The sequence below is a fragment of the Syngnathoides biaculeatus genome, chromosome 22 (genome assembly GCF_019802595.1).
Source record: "Syngnathoides biaculeatus isolate LvHL_M chromosome 22, ASM1980259v1, whole genome shotgun sequence".
Lineage (NCBI taxonomy): Eukaryota > Metazoa > Chordata > Actinopteri > Syngnathiformes > Syngnathidae > Syngnathoides > Syngnathoides biaculeatus.
Genome location: NC_084661.1, coordinates 11,562,918 through 11,578,126, shown reverse-complemented (window position 1 = coordinate 11,578,126; position 15,209 = coordinate 11,562,918). Strand labels below are relative to the sequence as shown.

General features: G+C 48.6%; 1 protein-coding gene across 4 annotated transcripts in view; it reads left to right on the top strand.

The window, feature by feature from the left end:
* bahcc1b (BAH domain and coiled-coil containing 1b) overlaps nt 1-14,479 on the top strand; it is a 111,959-nt gene extending 97,480 nt beyond the window's left edge. For all 4 annotated transcript variants that reach the window (XM_061810938.1, XM_061810939.1, XM_061810940.1 and 1 more), the window contains 13 exons: nt 12-198; nt 281-427; nt 2,285-2,440; nt 2,532-2,752; nt 8,693-8,858; nt 8,989-9,106; nt 9,204-9,279; nt 10,202-10,310; nt 10,399-10,512; nt 10,588-10,725; nt 11,275-12,671; nt 13,097-13,333; nt 13,468-14,479. In XM_061810938.1, coding sequence (XP_061666922.1) covers nt 12-198; nt 281-427; nt 2,285-2,440; nt 2,532-2,752; nt 8,693-8,858; nt 8,989-9,106; nt 9,204-9,279; nt 10,202-10,310; nt 10,399-10,512; nt 10,588-10,725; nt 11,275-12,671; nt 13,097-13,333; nt 13,468-13,677 — 3,276 coding nt within the window. In that variant the 3' untranslated portion in view covers nt 13,678-14,479. The remainder of the gene's footprint in view (nt 1-11; nt 199-280; nt 428-2,284; nt 2,441-2,531; nt 2,753-8,692; nt 8,859-8,988; nt 9,107-9,203; nt 9,280-10,201; nt 10,311-10,398; nt 10,513-10,587; nt 10,726-11,274; nt 12,672-13,096; nt 13,334-13,467) is intronic.
* The last annotated feature ends 730 nt before the right edge of the window (nt 14,480-15,209 follow it).

Below are 15,209 nucleotides of genomic sequence, written 5' to 3'. Positions count from 1 at the left end.
TGCTTCCACAGTTAAAAGCGGGCTGTAAACACAGAGGTCGACCCAGCGCTCTGAGTTCCGGGTCGGCGAAGCGGCTGAGCCAGCTGAAGCAGAAGGACGCGGCCCAGCGCGTCGCGCCGTCAGCGGGCGCGCTGCACTGCAGAGCGGCCGCCGGGCCCGAAGAAGGACCCAAGAGTCACTGTGGACACGCGGGAGTCGGTGGGGACTTCATCCACGTGCGTCCGGAAAATAGTTTTTCACTAGCGATGCTAACGTTCTGCCCCCCCCCTCTTCTGTCAAGACCCACAACAGGAATGGGGGGCCAGTCAGACCGTTAAGAGAAAGAGGGGTCGGAAACCGAAGGCGTTGACGAGCTGCGACCCAAACAGAGCTCCCAGTTCGAGCCGTGCCTCTGAGAAGCGGGAAGTCAGCGAGAGTTCAGGACGTGGTGCGTTCTCTCAATGCATCGTCTTCTGTCTTTTAAAAAAAATTACAGATAAAAAATATAATCATATATTTATAAAAATTATGAAAAAAGTTAAAATTATTTTAAAAAATGTAAAAAAATCACCAATGTATTGTAAAGTATTAGTTTCGAAACGTAATCAAAGACAAAGTAAATAAAGTAGTAGTATAAAATGTATTAAAGCCCAAAGTCAGACAATGTCGTAAATTTGCTCGGCGGGCGCTGCGTTCACATTCCAAGGACTCGCATGGTTCATTTTCTTCGTAGCCATACAAAAAAGATGGAATATCCCAGACGTGCAAAACGCAGAGCGGATAACATTGAAAAATGAGAGAACGCACAAGTGAGCGTTCTGAGTGGATGTCGCAAAGCACAGTTGGTAAAACTTAGCAATCATCTCCAAATAAATGTCTTTAAAAATGATTTCCTGGTGAACCGAGGTTCCACCAACAGGTTCCACCTTAATTGCGGCATTCACTTAACTTTTTATACTAAACATTTCTGCTCATCAAGGCAATTCCAATTCCAAGCTTTGACGGTGTTTTGGTTCGTTTACGCAATTAGTTACATTTTTTTTTTTAAATAAAGAAAATTGCCACTACAGTATTTTGTATCAAAACATAGAAAATATAAAGACATGAACTGGTTTTACAAAAGTCCCTGTCGTTTTAAGTAAAGAGTTGATTTGGGTTAACATCGTCGGTGTATTAATTTTGCATGCGGCGTACCCCCGAGTGAAACGTCCCTCCGCCGTTAGCGGCCCCCTCGTCACCCCCCGGCTCTCCCGTCACAGCGTTAAAACGGTTAACGGCTTGCCCCAGGCATGCGACGCCACTCCCGTATGTAGTCCTCCGCCCCGCCACCCCCAGGGCCGCCCAACACGGAACGGTAACGGGATCTCGCTCCTGCCCCGTACAGAATGTCACACCCATGTCCTTGTCGCTCTTCTTCGCCCCCGCGGCTTAAAGCGGATTCCCCTTTTTGGTCCCCGCGAGCTGAGGGGGCACGGCGATTCCTCTCGTGGAGCGCCCCCACCCCCAGCCGCCTCCCCTTAACAAAACTGCAGGGAAGAAAGCGCCTGACCTTGCGACCTTTTGATGACGCTGACATGTAGTTGCTGAGCGAGTGTGCGACTGTCTTTAGTGTGTGCGCGCGCGGCGGAGGCGAAGTGTTGACGACGGCTGCATAAGTGACAAGTGTGTCGGTGATGCGCCGACACTCGACACGACCCTTGCAGTCGCCGACGCGCAGCTGCCAATAACTATCAGACGCGAGCGTGCGCCCGTGTAAATCAAGTTTGGCCTTTTGTGAACGTGCGCGCGTGTGCAAATTGGCTTCCCGTCAGCGCGCCGCAGTACAAGAACGCGCCGACGACTACCACCAAACCGTCCCGAGAGTTGTTCCACTTTTACCACCCCGTGGATCGGATCGGTGCATCTGTACTGCTGGTGTGCAACATTAGGTTACACCCACACAGTCAGTAAAATGATACTGTATATCGTTATTCTCCACCCCAAAAATAATTTTCATGGCGCTAACAAATATTTATGCAGAGCAGTTCTTCAACGCCACGATAATGAACAAAATGACATTCTCACATTAATTAATTAATTAAAACAGTTTTAACTCTTCTGCCTAATTCACAATCTTGTGGCCGCCGAGTCTACCGAGCGATACGGACGTTTTCCAACACGCGCGCGCCGACGCTCGAGGAATACCGAAAGCGGGTTGTCGATACGTTCCGTCAAGCAAGTCCCCGGACGTCGTTAATGGTGTTTGCATTCAGATCATCGGAAGCTTATGCGACCGCTCCGATTGATGTTGCGCTTCCTTCCGCAGAGGACGAGGAGGACTGCAGCTGCAACAGCGACGAGGCAGCCAATGACATCAGGATTAGCAAAGAAGCCCCTCCGAACTCCACCGACTCGCTTTCTGCGCAGTCCTCCAGGCTGCAGGCGAACCAGAAAAACAGTGCTAAGAAACCGGGAGTTCCAGGTGTGCAATTCCCGTTATTTGTCTTTATTGTTGAAATCATAAACGCAAAAGAATTTTGCTAACGAATGCAAACGCAATGCTGCGCACTTAGGAAACGCGGCCTTCGGGGACCGGAGAAAGGCCCACAGGAAGCAGTGCCTGGCCAACTGGAGAAGTGAACATCCAGGTCACCGCGGGTCTCGACGGGCTTGCCTTCCCAGCTGGGCGGGCTGCGCTTTTGGGGACGGGCGAGGGAACCACGGCGCTCCCACGGAAGAGGGCAGGAATTGCAAGGATGCAACCAGGAGGGACTCGGCGGCGCTGCTGGGAAAGGTGAGGCCACGCGGAAAGTCGATTCGTTCTTAATTGGGCAATTTTCGAGAAGCAAAGGCCATAAAAAAATAATAATGCGCAATTTCCATTGCCGCTTTTACACAACTATTCCAATATGTTTATTATCGTGGTTGCACTTTGCAATGACCGCAGTCTATCGATCAATATTTTTATCTGTGATCTCTTGCAGGGGTGAGCAAAGTACAGCCCGCTATGTTCGTTAATAATACATTTATTACATTCATTTGCTGTGGTTTCATGAAATTTATTTATCCATCCGTCCATTTTCTTTGCCGCCTATCCTCACGAGGGTCGCAGGGAGTGCTGGAGCCTATCCCAGCTGTCAAGGGGCAGGAGGCGGGGTACACCCTGAACTGGTTGCCAACCAATCGCAGGGCAGATAGAGACAAACAGCCGCACTCCCAATCACACCTTGGGGCAATTTAGAGTGTCCAATTAATGTTGCATGTTTTTGGGATGTGGGAGGAAACCGGAGTGCCCGGAGGAAACCCGCGCAGGCACGGACAGAACATGCAAACTCCGGAACTGTGAGGCCTACGCTTTTACCAGCTGATCCACCGTGCCGCCGAAATGTATTCAGTAGTTTTGATTTTGCATTCATTTAACGTCTTGGAAAAATTGGTTATATGACTTCTGTAAATAAAAAGCGAATTCCATTTGTTTGTTTTACAAATTCTACGTGGCCTTCGAGGACAAAAGTTTGGACAGCCCCTGTTTGAACTTGATGACGCAACGCAGTTTTGCACCGCTGCAATCTTCAATCGCAATAAAACTGTACGACGCTTCTGTTGGCTTTCACGATACGCAGGAGCGCCGTTTGCCTTTTGCCACTCGTTCGCATAAAGCGTTGGAGAGGAAAAGCGATTGCTGAATCGCCGCTGTTGAAAGCCAATTCGATGTCTGTTTTGAAGTTGAAACAAATATCCATCCATCCCATTTTCTTTGCCGCTTATCCTCACGAGCATATCCCAGCTCTCAACGGGCAGGAGGCGGGGTACACCCTGAACTGGTTGCCGGCCAATCGCAGGTTCCAACAAATATTTGAGCAATAATTCTAAATTGTACAGAGATTTAAGGCAGCAGCAGCTCAGGTGGCCAGTGAAAGTGAGAATTTTTGAATTTCACTGTAAAAGGGAAAGCATGCTGGTGACGGAACGTCTTTGTCACCCCATAAATACGCGGCCCCGTAAAAAATTGGGAAATCATTTGGAAAATTCACCCCAAATGCGACCTACTGTACGCTCAGCAAGCGGAAACCTGTCGGTTGAGCTGACTTTTTCATCATCGCTCGTCACTTTTCTTTGGGCCGAGACGAGCCTAAACCTGTCTGGGCCGGGCGTGGGTAGTAATCTGAGGTGTGTGTTACCGTCAGCCGGAACAGTAAATTAGACTCCGGGTTTTCGTGCAAGCAGTCCGCCCGTGCACGGATGGCACCAGCAGTTGGGAAATGTAGCAATTTCCATCATCTGAGTCAGAAATGTAAACAGAACCCCTCCAGCGGCCCAATGTAGTATAAAAGCCTTTTTAGGCCATATAGGTGAAGAACTTCAGCGAGTTTTTTTGTTTGTTTGTTTTTCCAAATTTCACGTATGTAAGTAATGCTGTTATAATGAGCAACCGTTACGGGTAATTCAACTGAAATCTTTTAAAAATGTTTATTCTCCCGGCCTGCAGGCAATTCCTGACGACAGTGAGGCAGGTCCTAGTCGCTCAAGAGAGGATCTGCCGGGGGGCAGCCGCGGTAGAAAAAGACCGCAGGAGGAAGGCGGGACAGAAGGAAGGCAGACAGAAGAAGCGGGGGAAGAACTAAGAAAGAAGGGCGGCGGCAGAGAGGAGGGGGAGGAAGGCGACATGATAACGACGTGTACGAAGTTAAATCAACGTTTGGAAGGGCTCAAAAACCGTACGCTCACAATTAAAAAAGCATGGTACGAGAAGTATCCCGGGCTGCACGTTAGTATGGGTTCTGACGGGGTTTTGTGTTTTCACTGCTCTAAATACTTTGACCCGGCGTTTGTCGACGCCGGATTGAAAAACTGGAAAAATATTCCGTGCGTGCGAAAACTGAAGGTCACAAACTGGCGCCCGTGAAAACAGGCCAGTTCCTCGCAAATTGATCAGTGCAGTCGGTACCGAGCACGCAGAAAACCGAGATTATCTGTTAGAAAATCATCAGGGGGGTGAGAAGTTTCTGGTCAAGCAGGGCTCGGACTTTAGATGACATCAAGGACTTGGAGGTAACCTTGACCAGCTTCTGAAATACAAAGCTGAAGATGATGAGTCATTCAGTGGGTGGTCATACGCAAAGACTGGGATTGTCAAAAGGACTGGATCAATTTGAGGAGCTCATCAGTTATCAGGAAAATTCCCAGTGTTGCAGGATTCCGTTATTATCGACGGGTTCCGGCATGGAGCACGAGGTGGTGTGCCTGCGTTACGCAGACAAATATTTGTCAGTGCATGAAGACTTCACAGGCTTGTTTGAAGCAACTTCTCCAAGAGGCAAAAATCTAGCTAAGACCAGTTTGGAAGTTATGTTGAGGCTGAGTTTTCCAATATCTGGCCTCAGAGGTCAGGCATATGGCGGAGCTTAAAATACGACCGGAAAGTACACAAGTACCCAGGCTGTTATTCAGCGAGTACAGCCACGAGCACCGTACATACAGTGTGGAGGACGATACGTCGATTTACTTCCTCCACAAACTTGCGCAGCCTCGTGTTTTGTGAGAAATGCCGTTGACTGCGTACGTGATCTTGGAACATTTTTGGGGGCAGTCTGGTAAGGTGAAGGAAGAGTTTAAGGCGATTGTTTCAGTCGAAGAGCAAGAACCAGCTGTGTCCGTCAGGGCTTTGTGTCCCACGAGATGGATTGTACGCTCACGAGCTAGCCGTGATGTTCTCGGTGAATATGGGATGGTACTAAGTGCACTGGTGAGACAGCTACGAGTTATTCTGAGTCTGCAAGCCCGGCAGAGGACTTATGTCTTCGACTTTGAAAGGAAAACGTCGTACTCGGACTTCTGTTTGCTTTCGATGTGATCAGTGAACTCGAGATTCTGATCACTGCTCTCCAGAAGAAGAGTCAATGGAGGGCATTCTGTCTGTGGTCCAAGACTGCTTGAAATCCAAAAGAAACTCCAAACATTTTGAGGCGGTCTTTAAGGAGACAGAGGACAGGTATGGCAGTCTGTCTCTAGAGACTCTAGTTCCACCCCCGCACACTAGAGACTCCCAAAAATATATTCTGTGCAGGCTCCTGCATCTGAATCAGCTGTGGATCCTTACAGAGTAGAATTCTACCGGTTCCTAGACACAGTAGAGGCACAGATTATCGAGAACCAGGCATTCAAACATGTAAAGAACTGGAAAACTCACTCCCCACCCCTGTTACAAATAAGGCAGCAGTTCGCTGATATGCTGAACTAAAAGAGGGAAGACTTGAGAGTCCCAACTGACCAGGTTTGAAATCAAGTGCAAGATCAACACAACTGCAGATGCTGTGCAGGCCCCCAGAGCTCCGTGTCCTGTTTGATCATGTAGAGACGCTAGTGAGGTTTTTGGTGGTGGTTCTCATCATTTGCCCAAGCGGAGCGCAGTTTTTGCGAGTTAGGCAGATTGAAAACGTAACTGCGATCTCGCGTGACTTAATTTTAAGACATTGCACCGTGCCACGTTCCCCACGAGAGGCTCGGACGGACAAGAAATTGGCTTGGCTACAATATATCGGGAATCCCTGATAATGATGTCGTCTAAACTGGGAATTTTATGTGAAGTATGCATAGTTATTTCTCATCATCTATATATGTTGTTGTCTACAGAGTGCATTTCATAAATGTTGAAAAAAAAAATGTCATTTGCGTGAAGTTTGCACGATAGTAGGTTTCATCAGGTATGGCTAGCTATGATCAAGTATTCCTTCGAATAAATTCCCTGCCAAATGAAAGTTTGTCTTTTTGACGACAACACACAAAATTTTGTAAACAACCCTACAAAAATGTAACGTAAAGGTATATAATATCAGATTTCTTAATCATGAAAGAACTAGTAATTCTCTGCTCCTCAATGCTGTCACCGTCTCCGCTGAGTACGCTAAAAACACGTCCGGCTCAACTGTCAATCGAATACCCGATTTTACCACTTGGGGAAACGGATGCTACTTTGTCTAGCATTTTTGTCATGCCTACACATTACGACTACTGTTAGATCTCCATCGACTGGAATAAATGGCACCAAGTCCTCGCGGCAACGGGGCGCTCTTAAGCAACCGCACCGGCGAACTATCCGAAGGAAAGATTTCTTTTTCAGGGCGTATGCATAGACAATTAGCTAACTGCACAGCGCGATTGCGCAGGATGCTAAGATGCGGAAGTTTTTCTACAATGGGGGTGAGCGTGGGGGATCTTTAACAATTCAATATTGTCGAGAAATGATTTCACAAAGTGCAGCCCGAGGCTATTAGGAAAATAAATACTTGTAATACTACTAGCAATAAGGAATTATCCAATGCGTATGAATAATTATTTCCCGACAGCGTGGTCCCCTTAAAAAAAAAAACATCTCATCTGCGCCCCTGCTGCTGAAGTGTCCTTGAGCAACAAACTCAACTGTCTTTTGTTTCCGACTGAGACCACAGACCGTGTTTGTGCGGAAAGAGGCTATTAAACCTTTTATCATGCAATGCAGCTCGGCACGACTGAAACTATTAAAAATATTCAATTATAAATTGAATGTCATTCCAAATATGCAAGTGAATCCTAACGTTAATCGCAGCAATCCGGAGACGTCGCCGGGGGGGGGGGGGGGGGCTGTGAGCATTATAAGGGTGAAATCGGAGCAATCCCGGCGGATGCTTTGTAAGTGCTTTGAAGCGATGCTATGACATCATTTCCTGCATCGTCGCTTTGCTGTCGAGCGTCCCTAAACGAAAGCAGCATTTTGCTCTTTGAATTGGAATCTGCTGCGGTGGAAATACAAATGATGGACACTAGCGGAATAAAAAAAAAAAAAAGGATTTGGTTCAATGCCAGCATGAACGTTTATATATCACTCAAAAGTTACTTTCTTCTTTTTTTTCTTTCAGCTTGTCCCGTTAGGGGTCGCCACACTTTTTCCATCCAAGCCTATCTCGTGATTCCTCTTCTCTAACCGTCCTCATGTCCTCCCTCACCACATCCATCAACCTTTGCTTTGGTCTCCCTCTCGCTCTTTTGCCTGGCAGCTCCATCCTCAGCACCCTTCTACCAACATAATCACTCTCTTGCCTCTGAACATGTCCAAACCATCAAAGTCTCCCAAACATCCAACTTTAGCTGTCTCTCTGATGAGCTCATTTCTAATCCTATCCAACCTGCTCACTCCGAACGAGAACCTCAACATCTTCATTTCTGGTACCTTCAGTTCTGCTTCCTGCTGTCTGTAATCCGTACATCATGGCTGGCCTCACCACTGTTTATAAACTTTTCCCTTCATCCTAGCGGAGACTCTTCTGTCACATAGAACACCAGAACACCTTCCCCCAACTGTTCCATCCCGCTTGTAACCGATTCTTCACTTCCTTACCACACTCACCGTTGCTCTGGATTGTTGACCCCAAGTATTTGAAGTCGTCCACTCTCGGCATCTCTTCTCCCTGGAGCTTCACTCTTCGTCCTCCATCTTTCTAATTGTTCCTCCACCTGCTCCCTGCAAATCACAATATCATCTGCGAACATCATGGTCCAAGGGGATTCCAGTCTAACCTCATCTGTCATCCCATCCATTACTACTGCAAACAGGAAGGGGCTCAGCGCGGATCCCTGATGCAGTCCCACCTATCTACCTATATATCATTCAAAACTGAGCATTATTATTCCATAACTGTTGATCCATCTCTTGCATTGGATGTCCCTGTACCTAATGAAATGTGATCTCCGACTGCAGGCCCAGGGCCACGCGATCAGCCGACTCCTGCAGAGCTTCACGGCAGACGACGGCTTCCGCCTGGATGAGGAGAGCAGCTTCTCCGAGGGAGAGGAGGAGGATGAAGAAGAGGGGGGCAACCAGACGCCGGTGCACCTTCCTCCCAAAATGCCTTGCAAAATACCCGGTAGGCCCAACACTGACACGTGGATAATTAGTTTGTAAAGCGCGTGCCGTACCGATGACCTCACCAATCAATTATCCATTTTATACCTAAATGATGCATTTATCTCATTCCATCGTTTTCCCGTCATCAGTCCTGCCCAACTGTGTGCTCAGCAAAGAGATGCTCGTCGACGGCCTGAAGATTTTGATCTCCAAGGAGGACGAGTTACTCTACGCCGCCCTTGTCCAAACTCTGGACCTACCTGACATGCAAGTTCCGCTGTCACAAAAACACGGATTGGACTGTGTCGTCCACGGAGAAGGTTTTGACCTTCATGTGCGTTCCTTCTTTTTTTCCGTCCCCTAGATTTAGTGTTGTCGTCGAAGGGGAGCGCGGGAATCGTCCCCGGATCTATTCGCTGGAGCAAATCCTACAGGAAGCTGTGAGTTTCAATCGTGCGATATCATAAATACTTTAAGAACAACATTTTGGGGCTTTGTCAGTATATTCCACAATTTTCGGGCAACAACTAAGCAAATGTACATAATTTTCTCTTCGTTTTCTAGGCCAACTGAGCGAGTTGGTCACTACGTTTAGTAACCTCTCGGAGAACTCCGGCAATAATTTTTCAAAAATCTGACTAGTGGGCTGAATTTATATGCTAACAAGCAGACAAAAGGAGCGGATTCATTTTCCGCGTGACAGGAAAGGCCAGCGGAAGGCCGTCGTTGAGTCAGTCAAAGAGGCGGCGCCCTGCGACGACTGTGATTTATCCACACGTTGGAAAATTTTGACCTGATGTGCGGGCTTCCACGTCAGGAATATTTTTGCCGAGGTCACCTTGTCTGACGTGGACAAGAGCGTGAGAGCGAGCTACAAATGCTGCGTGCATGCAGGGAGCTCGTATTAAAAATACATCACAATTCATTGACTCAAAGTTAAGGTTGGAGGGGTAATGCCTTTCGTTCGTTTGTTTCATTGGTATACACTTTGAAAATATGACTATTGCAATTATTTTGCATCGCCCCCCCCCCTCCCAACTCCCAAGTTACAGCTAGCTGACCCCTAACTTAAAGGGGAAATCCAGTGGTTTGCATTAAAAATGTATCCAATAGGTCATGTAATATGTACTCTATCTTGACAATGTGACGTTCAATTTAATAGTGTTTTGACAAGATTTTTATTAACAATTACGAGTTTTCATGTGCGCTAAATATTACATGACCTATTGGATACATTGTTAATGCAAACCACTGGATTTCCCCTTTAAGAACCACTGCGTCGCTTATAATGTCTGGTGCAAGACTTGTGCAATGTTTGACCCTTGTGGACTGTAATTTTTTATTTTCCGTGTATCGGTCAAGGTTCTGGACGTGCGGCCCCAGACTGAGGCCATCCTGACGGCGGGGACGCGGGTTTGTGCCTACTGGAGCGAGCGCTCACGTTGCCTTTACCCCGGTTACGTCCACCGAGGTGAGTGTGAAACAAATCCACAGAAACCCCCACGGAAAAATAAAAAACACAATGTTTATGGGCTGCGGGCCTGGCTGTTCTACTTCAGGGGGCGCAAGCGAGGAGAAGGACGGAAGCGTGATGGTGGAGTTTGATGACGGGGACAGAGGAAGGATCACACTGGCAAACATCCGCCTGCTGCCACCTGGATACCAAATCTGCTGTGAGTAAAACTCTTTAGAGGAGACAAAAAAAAAAACAAAAACAAATATTTCATATGAGAACGCTTCCTTGTCAGGTGCGGAGCCATCACCAGCGCTTCTGATCACGCCGGGCCGGCAATGTCGACGTAGCTCCGCACAAGAGAAGAAAGACGCGACCGCAGAGAAATCAGCCAATGAGGAACAAGCAAGGAAACCTCCAGAGAAGAGACCAGGTGAGAGGGCAAAGTCTTACTGTAAATAGTTTAATTATGAGCACTGTACTAAGATTTACTACAAAAGGTCGAGCACACAAGTCTTATCATTAATCATAAGAATCTGTACGGTCATGTATGTGCCGTGTTTTCAGTCTAGTACATTCCGCAGAGACACAGACAGCCCTTCGGGTCACATTTCTAACTGTCAACCAACGACAACTGTCAACGACTGTCGACCTTTGAGTCAAAGTGGGGCACATTGTCACGGAGATATATGAACAAAATTCCTTTTCTGCTCTGTAAAACCGCATTAATCATGAGGTTTTTGTTGGGGGGGGGGGGTGTCATCAGTGTTTTTGTGTCAGTATGAAACATGCGTCTTAGTCATCCCAGTAATGTTTCAGGTAGAGACAGGTACCGGGTATGTTGAAACCTACCTGGCTTGGGAGAGATAATGGTATTAAATTTCTCCCGAGCTCTTACTTCCACGATTAATCTCGGTCCGTTCCCAAGAACTGTCACGTCATATTGATTCCATCTCCTCTCTGCTGTCATCCCCTCGCTCAGTTGGCAGGCCCAAGAAAATCCACTCAGTGCCGAAGACTGCCGGCGTAGCAACATCGGAGTCGGGCCCTCGGACCAAAGGCGGCGCTGCCGTGGTCGGCTGGTCCGCACCCAGGAAGAGACCGCCCGTCGACTTCTTCCTCTTCAACGGGACTTCCCGTAAGACCCAGAAGAGATTTCGAGAGCGTGACGTGGGGTCCTTTCACCGCCCGGCCTCCCACCCCCTCACACCCACAGCCCCCCTAAAAGGCTTCTTCGGGTCTCCTTTTGCGGTCGACTCTTTTAGTAGCATTGCCAACGGCTACTCCGCCTTTGGAAGCGGCGGGGGGTCCGGATCAGCGCGACACGCAAACACCGGAGCTTCCTCTGGTCCTCGAGACCCCTCCGCTTGCTCTTCAGTTGTCACCACGTCTATGGCAGTGGGAAGTAAGAAACCTGTTAGCGAGCGAGATAGAAAACACTTCCTGGTGAAGCTCGATCATGAAGGGGTGACCTCGCCGAAGACGAAGAACGGCAAAGCCCTCCTTCGACTCGGAAATGGGAGCAGAGGAGGCAGAACCTTGTCCTCTGCGGGTGCTCCGCTGCGGTACATTCACCCCGCCATGTTGGTGAAGGAGGGAAAGAAGGGAGGAAGGGATGGAGAGAATTCTGCAACTCGTCCAGACTCTCTTTTGAAAGGCGAAGCCACTCTGCAAAAGGATCTACTGGCAGCCAGCCACGGGAGTCAAACTGGAGACTACGGTTTGGACTACCACAGCGACTGGCCGAGTTCTGACTCTGAACTGGATGAGGATGATGAAGATGGCGGTCAAGACGCGAGGGCGCGAAGAAGAGGCACGACGCCCACGTCTCATCGTAGCGGACGCTTTCTCTCCCGTCTCTCGGTCTGTTTCTCTTCCTCCTCTTCGTCCTCTTCTTCCTCCAGCTCCATATCCTCCTCATCCCTTTGTTCCTCGGACAACGATTCCTCCTACTCGTCCGATGAAGAGTCCTCATCTGTTCTCCTGCGCCGTGCTTTGCTCCAGCAGGACAAACACAAACACAGACAGAACCAGAGCTCCGAGTCCACCAACTCCAACCCGTCCACCGCAGTCCCAGGTAATCCCTACGCGGCCAAGGCAGGCATGGCCCACTCTTCGTCAAAGGGGAGGACAGAGGATAGGACAGAGTACATGTCCAAAGGGAGTGTGGTGACCAACAGTAGTTCTGCCAAGACCCAACTGAAGAGGAAGGAAAGCATTCCCAATTGCCACCATCCAGGTCAGAGTGGCCCTAAACCTTCCTCCAAGGACCTGACAGCGGCGAAAAGGCAGAGGATGTCCTCACCTGAGTCTCAATCCAACATAGCTCCACTGCTGCCTGGACGCCAGCTCTGGAAATGGTCCGGTAACCCAACACAGGTAAGAGGGAAAACACACAAGATGATAATAACTGTTAAGCTCCTTTCTATTAAACGCGTCATGAATATTTTCGGAACATCAGTCCAAGGGCCTTTAAGGAATATTGCGGTTGTTATCTAATTTAGCGTCAGGATTATGAAGCCATCCTTGGAAGAAAAAAAAAAAAGTCTACCTCACTCCAAAAGGTTTGACAACCCCGACTTTAGCGGTTAATTACATTTCTCCATCGTAGTTTTACCAGTAAATAAGAAAGCAGACCTCTACATATTCATTGTCAGACTTGGTCCACAATGTGAATTTCATACTCTATGAATTAGAAAAACTAGTTTGTCCGACCATACCTTAACACTATATCCAGCGATATCAGACCAGCGCTTTTAATATCCTGTCCGAAAGTCCCATACTTAATTCTCTTGTGCCGCTAGCGGAGAGGTCTGAAGGGGAAAGCCCGCAAGCTATTCTACAAGGCCATCGTGCGCGGCAAGGAGACCGTGCGAGTCGGCGACTGCGCCGTGTTCCTGTCGCCCGGCCGACCCCAGTTGCCTTACGTCGGCAGAGTGGAGAGCCTGTGGGAGTCGTGGAGCTCCAGCATGGTGGTCAGGGTCAAGTGGTTCTACCACCCGGAGGAGACTCGCTTGGGGAAGCGACACTGCGACGGCAAGGTAAAGAACTCAAGAGTGTAGTCGGAAAAACCCTGCAGTCTTTGTATGATGATGATCAGAAAAAACACAATGGATCACTGGTTCACAGAAAACAAAACCAGATCTTGATGTAACACTGTGACCGTCTTTCCCAGAACGCCTTGTACCAGTCGAGTCACGAGGACGAGAACGACGTGCAGACCATCTCCCACCGCTGCCAGGTGGTCAGCAGGGCCGAGTACGATCACACGATCCGCGAGCACAAGTCCGGCGCCACGGCCAACGATCTCTTCTACCTGGCCGGCACGTACGAGCCCACCACCGGGCAACTGATCGGCGCTGACGGCTTGGCCATCGTGTCCTAGCATCCGCAGCTAGACTGACCAAAGCTATCGAGCCGAGCGGTTCGATGACAGTCCGTCATATCTGACGGAAGGGGCAATGGGATATATCCCAGCGGGATCAATCCTGGCAGTACCGGGCACTTAAAGGAGTCTGGTTAGTTCTTGGAAATCCACGTCAGAGACTTCTTCCTGTAAACTCGAGCATCGGGAGCATTCCGCACAGCCCCCCTCCCACGACTCGCTGAATTTCTCAAAAAGAACAGGAACCGCGGTCGTGAGCACTTTGGAGTTCGGTACCTCGGATACCCCGCGGCCGGCTCCGCATTCCGAGACAAAGACGGACCCGGGGAACGCGAGAGGGAGGAAATTTCACTGTAAGCCGCACTGGTTTGGAAGGTCGGAGAGGTCTTACACTGCTTTTTCTGGTTGTGGACTGGAGATTCCCAACAGGACCAAAAAGGAAAAAAAATGAAAACTCTGGTATCACTTTGGACCGTGCACAAGACCTCGTTGGTCGCAAGCCAAGATGATGCCACATCTTTTCTTCCTGTCAAGCCATACACATCGATACCTCTCTCGCATTCTTCTATGTAGGTGCGAAGACATGTACAGGTCGTCGGATTGCCTTTTTTGTTCAAAGCGAGTGATGATTGGCTTTAATTATGTGTATGATAATGTAAATACCATACATCGATATTTGTCTGTTTTTTTTTAAAAAAGGTTGTGAGGATGGGGAGGAGCTTGAATTGAGTTTCTTTGAATGCACTGAACACGATCACGGATGAGGTCGAAACGCGGTAGGAAGCCCTGCTTCCCGGGGAAATATGGAGAAAACGCAGTTATTAGAGTGATCCCGAGTCGGTTCTTTTAAGTCACGTCTGACTTGGAATCGTTGCATTTCCTGTTGGAAACTTTCCGGAAAAGAAACCAAGTTTCTGCTTTTCGCTGATCCGTAAAGAATCCGGCTGGTCGGTCTGTTTGAGTCCGCGTTTGATATCAAATGTAAATATTTGCCTGGCGTCTAAAAGAAATATACCAAAGCACCTGTGAGTTTACACTTCCATCACGTTACAAGATCATTTTTATGATGAGAACGATTAAAAAAGAGGAAGAAGGGGGTTGGGGGTGGGGTGGGGTGGGGGGGGGGGTCATTCAATCAAATCTTAATCCGGGACCCCTGCAATCACGGAGGCGTTTTGAAGCCGAGTTCCTCTTCGTCGCGCGTCCCCCTCGCCGTTCATCCCCACGTTGCTATGACAGCCTCGGAGCGACGCCGCGGCGACATTGTCTGCACACTGCCCAGCTGATGCACTTGAGGTCTCCACGGCAACCGGAACGGCATCACGTGACTGTGAAGGACAATCAGCGCCAATCAATGGGACAATGTTGAGAGACAAAAAAAAAAAAAAAAAAGAATGGATCAAATCACAAATTACGCTTGTCACTTTTATTCCTGCTTTGCCAAAAATTTCTGCGCGTATGCGCGCGTACCGGTTTTCTTAGTTCACCGTGGTCTTACCGTTTATGCAAGCCTGTGACGACTGTTGTATAGG